This window comes from Protopterus annectens, chromosome 1.part0 (assembly GCF_019279795.1).
Source record: "Protopterus annectens isolate FY-2018-M chromosome 1.part0, PAN1.0, whole genome shotgun sequence".
Lineage (NCBI taxonomy): Eukaryota > Metazoa > Chordata > Ceratodontiformes > Protopteridae > Protopterus > Protopterus annectens.
Genome location: NC_056725.1, coordinates 1,764,461,153 through 1,764,480,382, shown reverse-complemented (window position 1 = coordinate 1,764,480,382; position 19,230 = coordinate 1,764,461,153). Strand labels below are relative to the sequence as shown.

Here is a 19,230-nt window from a genome sequence, read left to right as displayed (position 1 = left end):
AATCTATAGGAACGAGAAGTGAACCAAATGGTTCTCTGACAGAGCATTTGAGTCATGGAATAAAAAATTAAAAAACACATTAGCAAGAGTTAGTTTTTAGATATTTTAAAGACAGCATTTATTTTATATTGGTTTTGTTGTTTTTTAGTATAGAAGCTAGAAGGGCACTATGCCCATGTGCTATTAGTTTTATGGATATTATGCTAAACTCAGTCTTTATACATGGGTAGACACTAAAGACAGACTTGTGGATTTTACGAATACTTAAATCATACCACCAATTTTTTGAGGTTTACATATATATATAGAGCTGATAAATATATCCCTATTTAGTATCCAAATGCAAAAAAGATAAAAGAGTTTAAGTTTTAAGTCAGAATAAAAGAAAAAGACACTTTTCTAATTCATTTTTACACTATACCAGTGATCAACTAGTATATCAAAAAAGAAATATAGTGAAGGGTCAGTTTGTTCAAGTAGCTCACATGACCTCAGATTATGAAGATTTACTAAAGGAAAGTTACTATGTTAGGAAGTTGTTTACACAAACTCCATAGAAATTATACAACAATGTATGGATGAAGTTGTCATGGCATGGGGCAGTTACTCTGTACCGTTATTGGGTGCTGGTCGTGCAAAGGTTAAAGAGACCAAACCTTTGGTTCACAGTAAGTTAAAAACGTTTGGTAAAGTATATTGAGAAATGTTTTCTAAACTGCCACACACTTTAAAAGTGTTCACTGAGCCCCTCTACTTGTATATAAATGGAACCAAAATAAGAAATAAATTTTGGAATTGAAAGGTATGATGTGAAGGAAGTTAGGAAGGGCACCCTTTGGAACATACAAATGTGGGGCATGTAAACAGTGTCAATACATTGCCAATACAGAAAAATTTGTGCTAAGGCCCAATAATAAAACTTTGGTGTGCAACAAATTCCACAATTGTTTAAGTAAGGATGTGGTTTATATAGCTTACTGTAAAAACTGTCCACCTTTTCCTGTAGGTAAAACGGAGAGACCCCTGAGAAAGTACACTTATGAACACCTCTATAATATTAGTAAAGGTGTGGAGACAAAGGCTTTATAGAAACATAAAAGCTATCGGAAAGCAGTACCTTCCATTTTTTTTTTGTTTTGGAGAAGGTACTTGTTGACCCAAGAGGGTGAATGGGAAACTAAGATCAAGTGTTGTAAACTGAACTGTAAATTGCTGTTTGGATACTGCAAATCCCCTGGGATTCAATGATAACATCTCCATAGCAACTTTGTTAAAAACGAGAGCAGTAAGGTTATTGGTTTCATACAACCAGATGCAGAACCTTAGTATGTACATTTGTTTCTCATTGTAGTTAAAATAAAAGCCCCTTTGGTACCTTGAACATAAGGAAGCATAGATTTTTATGTGCAGTGCATAATTTAAAGTTGTATGTTTTAGGTATCTGTCTTTTTAAATAGGAAGTGATAAATTTCAATTATATAATTTAACAAATGGGAGGGGCAACAAAAGGTATAAAAGGGCGTTGTCTTGAATTTCATTAGCTGTGATACAGTCCTATTCTATGGACAAAAGTGTTCAGCTAATAAAATTGTGTTTTTGTGGCATATGACCTTTGAGTGCCTTTTACTGGTGCAAAGTACTGTGGTTTGGTTTGATTCATGGATACTGGTGTTCCTGGTTTCGTTCACCATGTAGGAAATCTTTTGGTCCCAAGTCTTTACTAAGCTGCCCTAAGCTTCATTTGATGTGGAAAAGATCTTGTTTTTTTAAGGATCAGTAGTCGCCATATGTTCGGCATCTGGAGGGATGAGTCTGTCTCGTAATGTTCAGCGAAGGTGTGTACTGAAGACCAAGTTGCTGCCTCTACAAGAGTTCTAGAGTCCACTCCTTTCCAATGCCCTGCAGGCAGCCTGAGTTCTGGAAAAGTAAGCTTTGAACTTCTGAGGGAGAGAGTTTCCATAGTGAGAACAACAAAAATAGATGGAATGGGGTAACCAGTTAAAGTTATGTCTTACCATAACGTTCCATCTGTGGTGTTGATCTTCACTAATTTTTGACTGTGGGCCCAGTTCTGAGTCTTGGAACTGACTCTGCCATTTATCCATTTCATTCCTCCCAAAAACTCTCAAGCTAGACTCTACCCATAATGCTCCTCACTAAATTAACTCAGATCGAGTCTGCCTATAATAGTGACAGACAGACAAAAAGTAATAAATAAGAGACCATATATGTGTCCCTATTATGAAGTCATTCTTTAGGAATATTCAGTCCACTAAAAGTCTTATGCAGGGGGAAGGGGGGGATCAAGGATTAGTGAAGATCGACAACACAGATGGAACATTATGGTAAGACATAACTTCTTTAGCTGATGTTGTCAATCTTCACGTAATCCTTAACTGTAGGATAGAGTCCCTAGCTACCTGAATCTTGGGAGATCTCACTAAAGAATATTCCTGAGCACCATCGAGCCAAATGATGCACGTCCCCTAGAGCCCTGGTCCAGTTTGTAATAAGTAATAAAGGTATGAGGAGACACCCATGTAGCAGCTGCACAAATGTCATCTAAAGAAGCTCTAGCATGAAAAACTGCAGAAGCTGCTACAGCTCTAGGTGAATGAGCACTGACAGGACGTGATGGGTGAAGTCCCTTTGAGTGATAAATAAGGGTGATACAATCCCCAAGCCATTTAGCTAAGGTAACCTTAGAAAATGGGTTAACTAAGGAAAGTGAGGAAAAGGCAATGAACAGTTGGTCAGATTTTCTAGTGTCCTTTATTCTGTGAAGGTAAACATGTATTTGCCTGTGAACATCTAATAAGTGCAGACAGTACACCCCCTTATTACAGAAATTAGGGAACAAGACTGGTAGATGTAAGGTTTGATTGATATTTGATACTGAAACAATCTTCGGCAAAAAGATGGATTTACCCTAAGGGAGATTCTGTCCTTATGAAATATTAAGCGGGGGGGCTATAGGACAAGGCTTGAATTTCTGATATTCTTATGGCTGAAGTGATAGCTATCAAAAACAAAGATTTCCAGGTCAAAAACTTTAAATCACAAGTTGCCAAAGGTTCAAAAGGGGATGAAATGAGTGACCAAGGGTAAATCCCATGGAGCAATGGGTTCTTTAAATGGAGGCCTTAGCATTAAGGTTTCTTTCAAAAAGGCCTTACGAAGTTGATGAGACATAAGTGAAGAACCATCAAAACCAACATGGAAATTAGATATCGCATCAAGATGTACTCAAATGGTTAAAGCTGAGGAGCCAAACTGAAAAAGAAAGGCCAGAAAATCTAAAACTTTATCCAAAGGTGCTGTGTAGGGATCAATATCACTGCCAAGCGACCATCTAACATTTTTATCCATTTGTTAAGGTACAGCTTTCTAATTGAAGGCCTGTGGTGGGCTGAAATGATTTGTCAGACTGGGGAAGTAAGAAGGGAATGCCTGACAAGCATGGGAACTGGAGAAGCCATGAAGTGAACTTGAGATGCTGGAGATTCAGATGAACCATTCATTCTGGGTGAGATAACAGGTCTAGAACTACGTCCAGAATCCAAGGTTTCAGAAGTAGATGAGGCCACAGGAAGCGAAACCAAACTTGTCAAGGCCAGAACAGAGTAATGAGGATTATTTTGTTCTTCGACCTCTTGGCTTTCTTTAGAAACTGACATATCAGAGGAGTCGGGGGAAAGGCATACAAAAGACTAGGGGGCCAATCGTGGAGAAGAGCGTCTCTGGGTGACTCCCACGGAGGGAGGATTAGGGCAAAGTAACTGCTGCACTTGTTGTTCACAGAGAGTGCACACAGATCGCAGCAAGGTTGACCCCAGTAGTAGAATATCTTTTCCGCCACTACTGGATTGAGAGACCACTCGTGAGGCATTAGGATAGTTCTACTCAACTTTGTCCGCAATCACGTTGGAGCTCCCCAGAATGTGCATTGCCATTAGAAAGCAGTTGGAAGAAATCTCCCATTACCATACTCTGAGGGCTTCTTGACAAAGCGGGTAAAGACTTGGTTCCCCCTTGTTTGTTGATGTACCAGACTACCGACATGTTGCCTGATTGTACTGCCACTGTTCCAAAGGGGAGGGTATCTTGAAATGCTCACGCTAAGAGCACTGCCTTCATCTCTAGGACACTGATGTGCAAATTGGCCTCCATCTGGGACCAAGTGCCTTTGACTGTCATTCCTAGATAATGCTACCTCACCCTATCTGGGAAGCATCCACGGTCACTATGGCTTGTGGCTGAGGTAGGACAAAGGGATGGCCTGACAAGATTTCTTTGGAAAGCAGCCACCAAGACAGGTCTTGTTTGCAACAACTGGTGATCAAAATCTGATGAGTTCAGTTGGTTTAATAATGACCACTGGGAGGCCAGATGCCATTAAAGAATCTGCATGTGATATCTGGCCATGGGAACTAGGGTAACAGAGGTTACCATTGACCCTAGAACTTGCAGGATCAGTCTTGCTGGAACACTTCTGTTCTAAATGATGTGGTTTACTTGTGATCTGATTTAATGGTGCCTTTCTAATGGGAGTGATGCAAATCCTGTGACTGTGTCTAGTACAGTTCCAATGAATTCCAGCTGCTGTGTGTGTTCTAAATGGGATTTTTCACAATTTATTGTGACTCCTAAGGTGGTGCAAAGATGAAGAGTGTAATCCCTTGCCTTTATGAGTTGACACCTGGTGGCAGTGCAAAGCACCCAGTCATCGAGATATGGAAACACTTGGAACCCTAGCAGTCTGAGATGCATTGCTACCACTACCAAGCATTTGGTGAACACCCTGGGGGCTGTGGTGAGGCCAAAGGGCAGTGTCCTGAACTGATAGCCAGAAGCACAGAAATCTTCTGGAGTGCTTGTCCATTTTTATGTGGTAATATGCATCCTAAAGATCTATTGAGCACATCCAGTATCTTTTTCCAAAAATGGAAGTACTCACTGTACCGAGACCATCCGGAATCTGGTTTGTTGAACTGATTTGTTCAACTGGCTGAGATCCAAAATGGGTCTCCAGTCCCCTGTTTTTTGGGCACTAAAAACAACCTTCAGCAGATTCCTAATCCTCTCTGGTCTGGCCGGACTGAGTGGATGACTCTTTTGTTGAGTAGTTTTTGGATTTCTAAGACTGCTGCTTCCCTGTGACAGAGTGTAACGTCTGGGAGTCTTTCTTGTGTTTTTGCTTTTATTGAAAGGGGAATGATGTATCCTCTGGAAATGATCCGTTGCATGCATTTGTCCATTGTCATTTGTAGCCAGGCAGATAGATGCAGGAATAATTGTCCCCCAACTGTCTTCAGAGGAAGGCAATCGGGCCTCTGTTCAGCAGCATGTTAGAACTTACTGAGAAGGAATCTCTGGACCCCTGGTTCTGCAGACAACTTCTGCCTCTTGGGTGGTGTCTTCCATTATTACCTCCCCTTCTGCCCCAGGAGAAGTCCTTGCCAAGTAAGTCTTGGAAAGGTCCTTGGGTCTTTTTCAACCATAGCCTACCACTTCTTTGGTTCTTAGAGCAGGGCCGTTGAGGAGTGGAGAAGTGAACGCCCATGGCTGAAAGAATCTTCCCATCTTTTTCACATCTGACTAGTGTGTCTTTAACATTGGGGCCAAACAGGGATGATCCGTCAATCAGAGCATTAACGAAAGAAGATTTAAATGGCTCCACAATGTCACATAAGTGCATCCAGTAGTGTCTCCTGATGGCTGCACCTAAACCCGCTGCTCTTGTCATCCCTTCAGCTGCATGAGAAATGAGTCTCATGGATGAACTGGAAATTAAGGGTGGAGAGCTGAAAGGTAACTTTATCTCAGACCCCTTCAGCTACTGCTCCTGTGACAGTGTCTGAAAGCTCTTTGATCAGATCTCTCTGCAACCTAGTGAAGTGTGCCATATAATTCAAGGACCTGAGAGCGAAGGTCAATGAAGTGTATATGTGCTTCCCAAACCTATCCACAGTCCTAGACCCTTGTTAGGAGGATGGACAGTAGAACTTTCTTCTGCAAGTTCCTTTTTGGGGGCTTGCTATCACCATGGCGTCTACAGGAATACCCTTGGCCCAATGTTGCTTATCCTTAGAGGCATACAGAATCCAGTCAGGTCTCTTAGGGATCGGCTTGATGGAGTGAGGAATCTTCCAAGCCCACTGAGCTATTAGTTTAATAAGCTCGTCAATGTATGGAGAGATCCAAGAGGAAGAGGGCTGGGCACAAAAAGCCTCCAGGTATATAGATTCCTCTAAGGAAGGTTGAAGGGAAGTCCAGCCACCACGCTGCTTCAGGATTTCTAGGATGTCCCCAAAGGAAACATCGCCAGGGGCGGACCTAGGGGAAACTTCCCCTAAATCAAAATCAGTTACCTCTGTGAAAGACTCCTTTGAGGAGACTAAGTGCTTCCTCTTTAACTTTTTCTTCAAAGGTACATCTTCAGTGGGGATGTTCCGGAGAGGTATCCAAAGAAGAAATCACCATGGTGGATCATTCCGGAGGCTCCTGTATACTCTGTCACAGGGATAAGCCTGACGGGAGCTTCGGTCTAGAGGATGTACAAGATACTTGGCCTGACAGGGATGGCATAGACTATGAGTCCACAATGGACAAAGCCTTCTTCATGGCCCAAAAGGTAGGTTCTCCCTGTAGAGGGATGGAAGCCCAGAAGAGAAATACAGTCCTTCGGAACCATGGCCCCACCCTGCACTGAGGAAGTCACCTCGAACACAGACGCCAAGGCTGAGCTTATGAATGCCAAGGCCCTGAGGGGCATGAAGGTCTACGAAAGTACTGAAGTTGAATCCTGCCCCCCAGAACCAGCAATGAAGCCTCGACTCCAGGAGGTCTCCAGTTCCAACAAACCAGGTCTCCAGTTCCAACAAACCAGAAGACCTCAAGGCAATTATCGGTGCAGGAGAAGGAGCTCTAACCGGCACCAAGGTAGTCGGAGCCGGAAAAGTCAGTACTAGGGGCTCTGAAATCTCAGCTGGAGTCAGAGGAGGAATCTGAATGGAGGTCGAGGAAGGACCGGCTCCAGAGCTGAGTTGGCTTGGAACTGAAGAAGAAGGCAATCCCCTCGACGTCAGGAGCTGGTTGACCAGTCTCATAATATTTGACTCAGAAAGGCTCTTAGTAGACCGAATAGAGAAGGCTAGGTGGTCTTGATTCCAAAAAAGGACTTGGTGGATGGTCAGCAAATGGGTCCATTGATGGAGAGTAGGAGGTCCTTGGTAATGTAATAAGCCAAGGCTGCTTCCATACAAAGGGTTCAGTTGGTACCGAAGCTTCAGATGTCTGCACCAAAGTTTGAGTCGAAGTCAAGTCATCTTTACCTATCTGTGCTAAAGATGCAGTTGACACCAAAGGAAGTTTGGTCAATTTTGCAGGCAGTTCTGAGGAACTTGTTGAAACCGAATGTGATCATTTTTTTTTGTTTTGGATGAAGAAGAAGAGGAAGAGTTGGCTTCAGTCTTGGGACCAGTTATTTCCTTTTCAAAATCACCCTTCAGTAGTCCCTTTAAAATAAGCTTGTTTCTCCACGCTGTCAAGGTTCTTGTGGAAAAACCATGGCAAATAGCACAATCCTGCTGGAGACAGACAGCACCTAGACAATATACACAACAGGTGTGTCTATCCGAGTTAGGCATTTTTCTATCACATTTTTGGCATCACTTAAACCCAGCATTGCCCTTAGATGACTTATCGGCCATAGTAAAAAAATTAGAGCCCCAAGCCACACTAACACACACACACACTAACACACACACACACACACACACACACACACACACACACACACACACACACACACACACACACACACACACACACACACACACACACACACACACACACACACACACATGCACACACACACACACACACACACACACACACACACACACACACACACACAAGAAAGAGTGACAGAGAGAGAGAGAAAAAGTATCTTTTTTGAAAAAAATGGAAACAAGAGAAAAATTACCAACGATGGAAACAGAGGTTATCCTGTGGTAAAGGAAAAAGGGAAAGGAAGTACCAATAATGGTACTTTAGATTACCTAATGGTAAAAAGAGAGGCAAGGAAAGAAAACAGTCACGCATGCACTAAATATAAGGGAGGAGCAGGTAGAAATACAGAAAAATCATATAGTTATAGAAAGATAAGGACAAAAAATGTAAGAAACTCACAATAATATACCACCAAGGCTCAAGAGATTGGTTGAACGCATCTGAAACCACAAAGCAGCAAATGACATCTGAGGTAATTTAGTATGAAGCATTGTGGGTAGAGCCTAGCTCAAGAGTTTTTGGGAGAGGCGAACTGGAAAAATGGCCAAGTTGGTTCCCAGGATCAGAACAGAGTCCACAGTCAAGGATTCCATGAAGACTGACAGCATCAGATATGTCTGTTTTTGAAACTGGTTTTACTTTTTTCTTTCCATCTTTGGTCAAAAGCTCCAAAGTCTTTTGTTATTGTCAGTGTAGTATCAGAGTCACCGGTGAACATCCAGTACATGTAGGATGCTCCCATTATTTGTAGTTCAGGAAAGAATGCAGGATTAATACACTGATTTAAAGTGACTTCAAAGACTGCATTAGGAATGAAGGAAGGGTTAGTTCTCAAGGTTATTCTATCCCTATGAAATATAAGAAAGGGTTGAATCACCATCAGACCTTGGAACTCAGATACTTACCTAGCCAAAATCAGAGCTGTGAGTAAAACAGTTTTCCATGCCAATAATTTCAAGTCAGCTTAAAAAGCTGCATCAACAGGTGGAAGTGTGAGTTTTTCCATGACAAAGTTAAGATCCTGAAGAGGAGCCACCTGTTTCAAGGGTGACTGATATGCAATGCCTCTTACAAAACTTGTTCATCTTAAACAAAGAGGACGGGGGGATCTAAAGGCAGACAAGAAGAAATGGCCAAAAGATGAGTTTTAATTGGTAAGTAAGAAAGTCCTGATTTGTACAATTCAGACAGTTACTAGAGTATCAGTGGGGCCTCAGCAGTGGATGGACCTGTGGAAAATTGCTTGGGAACTTGATATTCCTAGTTTGAGCCTCTGGTTTCTTCCTTCCTTTCAGTCTTTACTATGCACTGTTAGATATTTAGGCAGCAAACTCGATCCGAGGAGGCTAGATAGAGGGCAAAGCATTATGGGAAGAGGGAGGAGCTCAAGACATGGATCCTAGTCTGTGTAAATGCGGCTGAGTCAGATCCGAAGGTCGGATCTGTGACCCAAACCATGAGGAAAAAGAAAAGGACAACATCAGATCAATCTGTTTAAAGAAACATAAAATTATCCAATAAAAACAAAGACATCAAATAGTCAATCAAGACATTTGAAGTTTGTAATAATTACCTTTGGCTATGAGAAAGGAGAATCAATGTCATCTAGGCCATAAGGAAGTTACCTATATAAATGTCGGACAGTCTTTTTGGATCTTTAAAAGGGCTTTGGTTATCAGAGGAAAGGTAGGGAGAGCCATACAGGAGCATTTCCTTCCACAGGAAGGAAAATCCTTGTATCTTCTAGGCCTTTCTACAAGTTATACTGCAGCAGACTTTGTTGTGAATGGAGGTAAACAGATCTGTTTGTTGAGTTCCACTCAGAAAATCCCTGGATCACCTCCAGGTGTAACATCCATTCATGTGGGTCAACACTGGATCTATTTAACCTGTCTTCCACTGTATCTTGCTCTGAAAGGATGTAAGTAGCCAACAGGGTAAGACTGGGCTTGAGTTGCAACTTCCCAGGCTATCATGGTTTGTCTGCATAGGAGCTAAGACTTGCTATCCCCTTGTTTGTGCATGTACCACATCTTACTCGAGTTGTCTATGATTACCTTTGAAGTGAGTTTAAAGGCAAAGCAGTTTCAGATGCTTCATTGGCAGCTTGCCTTTTTCTTTTCTTAGGAATCAGAAGGTGGCATCCACAATATCTGAGTCTGTATCTACTGCCATAAGAGTAAAGGCCCTTGGCCACTGATTTTAATTAAATATATTAAGACTGTTAAGCCAACTTCTAACTGTCTTTGGAGTAAAGTCCAAGAACATTTGACAGGAATAGACACTGTGTGCTTCCCCAGACAAAACAAACAGGCTGTGTGGGAATCTTTTAAAAAACTCTTCCACAGATACTTAACTTTTCTCTTACACATAAGAAAACTTTCTCACAAATTTTAATTACTCAAAAAAGATGTAAACTCCCCAGAGGGGTACTTATCTGCCCAAACACCGAATGAGATGACTGACGAAAAACTGAAGACACACAGAAGACCAAGTCTCAGTGAAATCTTCAAAGTTCTGATTTTTTGTGCCCGTGCTTCTCACTTTTACTGCAATACACCTTTATGCTTCCTGGGCCATACAGTACACTTGGAAAGCATGCAAAGTTTTTTGCATACTGGCTAGAGGTCCAATCCTTGCCAGGATTCATCCCATTCAGCTTTAAGCTACTGCAACATTGCTCAAATGCAAAAGTTGTGTTTCTGCTTTTATGTTGAGTGCATTCTGAAACACTAATTTTCCCTTCTCACACATTCCACAGACCTCATTGAAGCCAGAGGTAAAACTCAGTCTCAGTTATTAGAAATACCTGCTGCACCAGCAGGGTACCACTACAACAAATTAACATTCCAAAGCAATAAACAAATGAATTACAGCACCAGTATTTACAGACTAATAGTGTGTGTGTGGGGGGGGAGTGTTCGGAACATGTGTGTGTAGTTGTGATAATATAATAGATAAAAATGTTTTAGAATATTCGTGTTTATTTTGTTACTATTCTGATGAAGGAAACCTTTTCAAATGCACAGTGTTCTGCAATTTCCATCCCTGAAAGTAAGACCCAGGCAATCTGGGTTCATCTAGTTAGACTGGTACCTGTGGTGTCGCTGGCAAGGAGAGAAAATGTAGTTGTATTTTACAGTCTCTTCTACCTAAGGATGAACATGGGGTCTTAAATACAGGATGACAGGTACAGTGGTAGTACTGGAAAGGAAGTCAGCATCCTAATCTTACAAATACTTGGGCACACAGCAGCAGATGATCTTGGGTTTAGCGGCTTTGCATCACTGTACATGGAGAATGGGTGTAGTATAAGAAAAAAAAAACACTATGGCCTCAACTACAGTGCTGCACTGGGATGCCTCATCTCCTCTCAGACAACAGAAGCTATGCCTGGAATCAGAGATTGAGGAGAGGCACTACTGATAGGTGGTGGTCTGCTATATAACTGACAAAAAACAATTAAAAGAATAAAAATGAATGCTGTAATCTAGCTGGGAACTGTTTACAAGTAGAATCTCATATCTGTGGTGTTCTCATGAAATCTGCTATAAAAATTGCACTTCTCTTTAAATCTATTACAAAAACTGATTATGCAAGATCCATTTATTAGCTGTGCCATCTTCACTAATTTAACAATTTACAGACATTTACAAAATGAAGAAAACACTTTATTACAAACTATTACTGATAACAAATAAAATAGTTCCTTATAAATGAAAAAGTTAATATGTGATGTTTTACCTTATTTAAGAACAGTTTTGTTATTTACCACTGAACTGATAAACAAAGAAAAATCAATATGCATTACATATAAGATAGTACAGTGTGTTTGCTATTGTTTACATATCTGCTGCTTGTCAATGCCAGTTCTAATTAATCACAATCTGCTACTGCACCTTAATCGTGTTTTATAGAACCGAGCAGTAGTTGTTTTGCAGCACCATCTTATCTGGGATACAGGCATAAAGTGTATTTATTTTAGTATAGTACATTGTCACAAAGAACAAATTCATCAAATTAGAGAAACAGAATGACTTGTCTGACATCAGTCCGTAAGAGCTACTCTTTCCTAGGTACTCACTTGCTCAGCTTTCTCTCTGCTCTGGACTGCCTTCAGAGGCAGATGAACCTTAGAGAGGGTCTGTTGCCACAGTAACTCTATTTTTTCCAGTAATGCTTTCATCCTGCATGAAAAGAACAGCATGTCTTAAAAATGCATTGATTATTCAACATAGAATACAAATAGCATAAAAGATGTTTGACGTTTCTAAAATGTCAAGTGCTGCATTTCCATTTGTTCTGTACCTATGCCATAAAATGAAAGAGGAGAGTGACTGCATGTACTCCAGATGACTAAGTAAACATTCCTGCCAACTATACTCTGCTTTACTGCCCACTTACCTTTCACTTTTACAGTATGTGCACACACACAATTTACACTGTCAAAGTAAGATGGTCAGGTGAAGTACATTAGAAGTAATTATTACAGATGAGTCAGAGGTTGTTCAGCTTAGTATTAGCCAATGAAAAGCAATTACTATCACCCATTTAAATAAGAAGGAAATTGTAACATACATATTTTCTCCTTTTTTGTGACATAAAGGCTACATGGTAGAGTATGATAAATTTCAAGGGGGTGTTATTTGACAGGTAAATGTGGTACATGTCATATACAAGTATCATAACTGCATGAGTACAAAGCTGTAAAACATATGGCTTTTCATCATGCAGGCAACAGTGTATTATACAGAGTTGCCCATCACTGCTAGGTCCAATGATACAGCTTTACAGACCAAGGAAGAGACTATAGTATTACACATCTGATGGTAAAAGGATAATGTATATTCTCAGTCCCAAGACAGTGAGTGCTCCAAAAGTATAAAAGTGAAAAAGTTACTGATGAGTAACTAGACATCTGAATGTATCAGTTCAGCAAGTTGTCATACAACAGACTGCTGCAACACCTGGTAGATAGTGTGAGGTAAACAGCACTGTGGTATTTCACAGGGTGAGCCACTGGGGATAGGAGAACATCACACTAGTAATGGAAAACTCTTATGGTTAACTGTGTAAGACAACAATCATTGCTTTATTTCCTACACCCTTTGGGGGGGTCCTCAAATACTCAACTTGTTCGCCAACTTCTTTAAAAACAATATCTAAATGTAGAAAGATTCTGGAGAAGGGGGGACAAGATGGCACTCAGTGGTCTGATGTTAGGAACCTCAAGCCTCAACTAAAGCAGTTCCACAAAAATATGCCCAAGAAACTTAGTAAACTGAAGACACCAAATTTATGGTTTCTGCTGGCTATACGGGTGGTCAGAAAGACACAGCTGCTTCACACAGCTCACAAAACTGATGTTTTGTTTGTTTCAAAAAGTCACGTACCTCACATCAACAGAGGATCCTGTGCTTAACCTGGATAGTTCATCTAGCAAGCAAGATAATTAAAGCTCTCAAGAACTTCTAGGGCCATGACAAACTGTTTTATGGTAAATGGTATCTAGACATATCTGTGAATGCCAAGTGCTCAACAATTTGTACTGATCAAATCATGTACTATTTTAATAAGGTCAGTAAAGTCAGGGTTTGCTTTGCTTTGAGGTGCAGTGAAGTCAAAGCTAAGTGCATTAAATTTAGGGATGCTGGATAAAATGATTTCTGTATGCACAAATCAGTGTTCTCAGACAAATAAATAAATAAATAAATAAGTAAAAGAATTTTTTCCCCCAGAACAAGTCCATCATCTTTTTTCTTTCAAGCAACATAATTTTCAATAAGATGTCTTTTGATCTTCTGACACCACCAGGATATTTTCCCAACCTTCACAGACCCACATCTGCCTGATCCTCTGCTCAGAAGGGCTCTATAAAGTGGCAGGTTAAGAGCATACCAACAAAATGCAGTGAAGAGGAGACTCAGTCCTTACAACAGGCAAATAGGGTATCCTAATGTCAAAAAATCAAGTGAAGCATAAAGAAAGAATGGCAGCAGATCTCCAGATCTATTTGGAAAATGGATCATTCCCTCACAACTCTGTTATCTTTATAATTGGACTGACAACATCAACATAAGACAATAGATGGCTTCCAAAATGGCTGCACACTGATAATAGCTTGACTTCAATTTTGCCAATGAAAAATAAAGAAAATGAGAGATAATGGCTAGTAATTCTGCCAGTTACAGTAAAATTCAGTTACTAGCTAGTAAGTACACTGCCTGGATGTCAACAAATTAAAAATGTAGACAGCCTGAAAGAAAATAAACTAGAAAAGTTAAAGAGAAGACATTGATTGTGAAGAATCATGCAGCTGTTTAGAAAATTAGTTCAAGCTCCAGCTTTAGTACAAGAGATGGCCTCTAGTAATTAAAAAAAAATAACTCAAATTTCATCACCGTTGATTACAATAAATGAAACACTGAATGAACATATCAACTCAAATAACAAAAGGCTGGAAAAAATGTAAGAATTTTAAAACAGCTATTCAACTGAACTGATAAAACTGCAAATATCAGAGGTCAAAAATGAAGAAAAGCCTCTCTGAGTATGAGACTGCTCAACAAGAGCAGTTTCAAAAACTGGAAAAGTTAGAGGACACAGCACACAGAAAAATGTGATTTTCTGCACAACCAGAGAAACTGGAAGGAACAGACTGCATTAATTTTATGAAAGCACACATAAATAACTGGACTGGTATTCCATAGCAGGATTTGTTAACTGAAAGGACACATTTTGTGTATGCTCCAAAACTGGCCATTAGAAAGCAGCTAAGACCTGCATTAGTAAAGATGAAATCATGCCAGCAGACAGAGTTGATCAAGCAAAACTGTGGCAGAAGGGCAAAGTATTAAAAACTGGAGACAGAAGAGTGTTTGTGGAAAATGGTTATTCTCTGTACACTAGGCATAGGAGAAGCAAATTTATCCTAGAAATCTGGGAATGTTGAGAGGCAGGTGTGAGATTCAAGCTGTTGTATCCAATTGTTTTCAGAATATTTTTCCTGGAGGATCAAAAGTCATTTTGTATGCAGAACAGGGTAAGGAGGAAATACAAAAAAGTTTGTCCGACAAAAAGTGAGCCATAAAACAGAAGGGGACTCTGCTTCTCATTTTTCTAATAAAGTTCATAGAGAGACTTTACCAGTGAAACTTTCTCCAATGTTCCAAAGGAAAATGCCTGACAGACAGAAAAAAAAACATAGGAGTTGACTAGAAGAATCAGGAATACCTTCCACTTAAACCAGAGTATGGGGTTGGGAGACGGAGATGAACAGGAATAATAGCAACACTGATACTAGTGAAGAAATGCAAAACTATAAAGCATCAATCACATTTGTGAAGCATGGCTTTATAAGAAAAAGTGGCTGAGAAATATTGGACTTTTGTTGACTTAGTTAAACTTGTTGGGAGACTGAAAGGCATATACCCCACCTCATGTCATTAATGTTTGGAAGGATACTAAAAGGAGCATAAGTCAATGGAAGACCACTGTGATGCCCGTGCACTGGCCCAGTAATCAAGGAGCCTCAATCCTCACCACTAGCACCAATGAGGGGCATCCACATTGGAAGGATAACAAGTACAAACACAGTAAAGTACAATTCCCCTTAAAAGCACACAGAGATCACAGTCAGTCTGGGGCTGGTTTCTCCCTTTCTCTCCAGATCCCCAATAAGACTCCCCACTGGCACAGCTACAGAGTGGAGTCCTTAGCAAAGGTTCCAAGCCAAGTCCTCCCAGCACTCTCTCTGTCCAACCAGTGATTCGTCTCCCTGCCCAAGTAGCTGACACACACACACACACACACACACACACACACACACACACACACACACACACACACACACACACACACACACACACACACACACACACTTTGAGATTTGATTTATATACAAACACAGAGATGCTCCTGGGGAAGGCTGGCACAGGCTCATCAGCTATACCCCCTTCTCTCCAGGCTATAAAGTAGTAATTCACTACCACCAGAATCCCTACTTATTGAATACTATAAGGCCCTTCCCAAAGGGTAACCGATTCCACATTGTAATATTACTGTTATCTAAAAGTAAGTGTGAACCAGGGCTAAGGCTATTTTAGAGTGGCTTAGTACAGAATCATCAAATACAAGAAAAGTACTCTAAGAGCTTAAATTATCCCTACACAAAACAGCCACAGCTGAAAGGTTTAAAATATGTAATAAATAATAAAACACAAGACAATACTTATCAATTCAACACATTGACAATAAAGAGTTCAGACATCACTGGAAAATGCTTTGAAACAATACTGTAGGATAGTCTGACATAAATATAGAAAACATCTAAACTAATCAGGCTATATTGTATCTCTCTCTAAGAGAAATCACTGTTCTAAATTCTACTTACAGAGCAAAGCAAAGTGCCTGGTGAGTTGCTGCAGATCCAGATCAAGACACAAAATGCTATGTTTACTTTCTGAGATAGCCCTTAAATTGATAATACACCTTACTGCTGAGCCATTTCAGATAACATCATTCTTGACACCTCTGCTCAAGTTTCTCAGGCTCACAGAACTCAAAATTGAACATATCTTTGTAATACTGCACCTGTCAGGAAGCTACAGCAATAAAGGCCACTTTACATATAAAATCTAGTAATCATCTCTGTCTTAAAACAATAGAAAGAATGCCCTAGCTAGACATCCTGTCTCCAAGCTTGAGATCAAACACAGTTGTAAAATTCTTTACTTAACAGTTTTCTTCCAGCAGGGTGCACTGCGGTTACATTTTTGAAGCTCAGTAAAACATGTAGTTTAATCATAATATATAGTTTCTTTACATTTGTAAAACACGCCTGTTGATTATATTAATATTAACAAATGACATAGAATTTAATTCTGTCTAGCTAGGCTGGCAGCCTTTCAGTTTATCACAACTACATACATTTTTCCCGACAACATACAGAAGATTAGGCAAGACAGCTAAAAAGCAAACAATCAAGAGAGGGAAAGGTGAATTTAGAACATTTTGTCCACTGTAGTATGTAAACTATGCCCTTCTCCCTTAGAAGAATAAAGTTCAGTGTGTGAACCAGCAGCACTCATTCAGATACTTGTCTCTCTCTAAGAAATCAGACAGATGCGACCATTATTAAAAAAGCACATTGTGTAGCATGCGTATGTATGTATGTCTACATATGTGAAAGGATGGACTGCTTCCTGCACTCATGCCTCTTTACCAGATGCATCAAGTCAGAAAAGAATCAAGAAGGCATTACTAACCCAGTTTGGAAAAGAATATAAGCAGCAAATGCCCTGTACTGCCACCTAACTGGTTTAACTTGGCTGCATATGTTAAAATATTACATATTCTCTATTACTAAGTCATTTGGAACAGTGACTGATCTTAGCCGACAAAGTGTGCATGACTTCTTGCTCACAGAAACTGATTTTGAATTGTCTTACTGCAGATTACACTAGCTCTGAAAACATCTAATGCAAGGATTACACAACCCATTGATGATGTACTTCTTGTAAGTCTAGAGAAGAACATGCAAAATTCATGCATGCTCATTCTGTTAAAAAAACAAGATTTTCTTTATGGATACTTGAATGAACATGTGCACTAGACCACCAGAACCACAAGAGTGGAGGGCAAACTGGGCTTGACTGTATACTGCCAAAAATTAAATGTAATAACTGCATAATGCACAATGCCAGCTAATGTTCCCTTGACCAAATGGGTCAAGAAATGTACAATACTGACAACCTCTGCAAACCGTTAAGTGCCAGTCAATTTAAGAAAATAAGTGTGGTCAGTTCTAGAAATGCACTACTGCATGTCACAACCAATCTGCACTAATTACACCATGTATATTTTCATAATGATGTCACTGTCCTGTAATCCCTTTCTCACACTATAAGTTCTTGACCAGCTGTGCTAATCAGGTCCATATGCATTATTTGCAGGCTGTTACATTACTTATTACTCATTAACACCCTCTTGTTTCCTTGTGTCTTTCCCAGTTCTCACAGTGCTCCCATCTCTCATGTTGTGTGTGTCTGTATTTGATTTGATTACATCTGGACATCTTCAGTGAATACCATTCTCCTCCATCTGAATGGCCAAAGTGTCACTCAATGAAGCTGCATGTATGACAGTTTCAAAATATCTTTTCTGAAGAGGGGCATTTCTCCCAAACACCCACACACTGGAAACACCCTGTGTACAACCTCAGCTTAACTATTCTTACTTTTCATCGCACCCTCTTCTAGAAAGCAACAATTTTCTTCATTGTACCAAACTTGGATTCCAGCAGCTGGACACACCGAATCTGGCTTCTTCTCACTTGTCTGATATCACACACAGATGCTTTTATATATAACAAACACACACATATGCAAGTATGCACAGCACACACGCACAGTATGTGTAAATGTTAATACCTATACATACTGTGCACAGGAAACACAAAATCCCAGCTAATAATAGTCTCTCCGCTGTACTAAACAGGTTCATAATGAAAGACTTAATCAGCATCATCCCAAAATATCACAATGCAAAACACTGCAATATTATTAAATAAAAGCATTTTTTATGAAAAAAATCCCCCTTGTGCCCAATATTTTAGGAACAATGCACCAATGCCTAAATATACTTCACTTCAAGTATCAACAAAATGCAATACAATGACTTACCCATGTTTTTGCAAGAGGGGACAATATTTCCTGTCATTTAATTATTCCCATGACTATGATTCTGTATTTTTCGTGATTACAGTATCACCCTCATCTTAAGTCTACGTGACTTTGGAGTGGTAATAATAATATATGGGGAGACAGTGTCGCAGCCTTTCATTTTTGGAGTGTTTTGCTCCCCCTTCAAAAAGAAGTATGGTCTCGTCTGGTATACTTTGTATGGGATTTCAAATTTCAGTCACAGTTTAGTGATTTGAACACTATCGAAAACAATGTACCAGTAGAGGGGAAGGTAACAAAGAGCACGTATAGACAGGAAGTTGGATATAGGGAAAGAAGTAGGTGCAGCCAAACATGTAAACAAAGATGGACACTGGAGGTGTGGACATAAGCTGGGGGAACAACAGTGAAAAGATACAGACTGTCAAAGAGTGGACAACTAGTGATGCGGAGGACTAGACTACAAACAAGGGACAAAGAGTGACAGATAGAGACATAATGAATGGGGAAGACAGCACATAGACAGGGGACAAGGAAGGATAACCTGCCTGACCAGTATGGAGAGGAACCCACTCAGAAGTCAATTGCCACCATGGCTAAGATTATGGGTCGGCACCATCCCTGGTGGCCCAATGGCCTAGGCTGGCTAACTATGTGATGTTTCATGATGCTAATACAGGCATCAAGCTGCTACTCCACGTCGGTCCTCACCAGCTGATGCCCCTGATACTGGGTGATCTGGGAGCATCCATCC

General features: G+C 40.2%; 1 protein-coding gene across 1 annotated transcript in view; it reads right to left on the bottom strand.

Annotated features, from left to right (window-relative positions):
• The window catches only part of LOC122805110, an 807,491-nt gene that overhangs the window by 306,760 nt on the left and 481,501 nt on the right, over positions 1–19,230 (bottom strand). Inside the window, exon 3 of the mRNA XM_044075326.1 lies at positions 11,879–11,981. Within this exon, the coding sequence (XP_043931261.1) occupies positions 11,879–11,981 (103 nt within the window). The remainder of the gene's footprint in view (positions 1–11,878; positions 11,982–19,230) is intronic.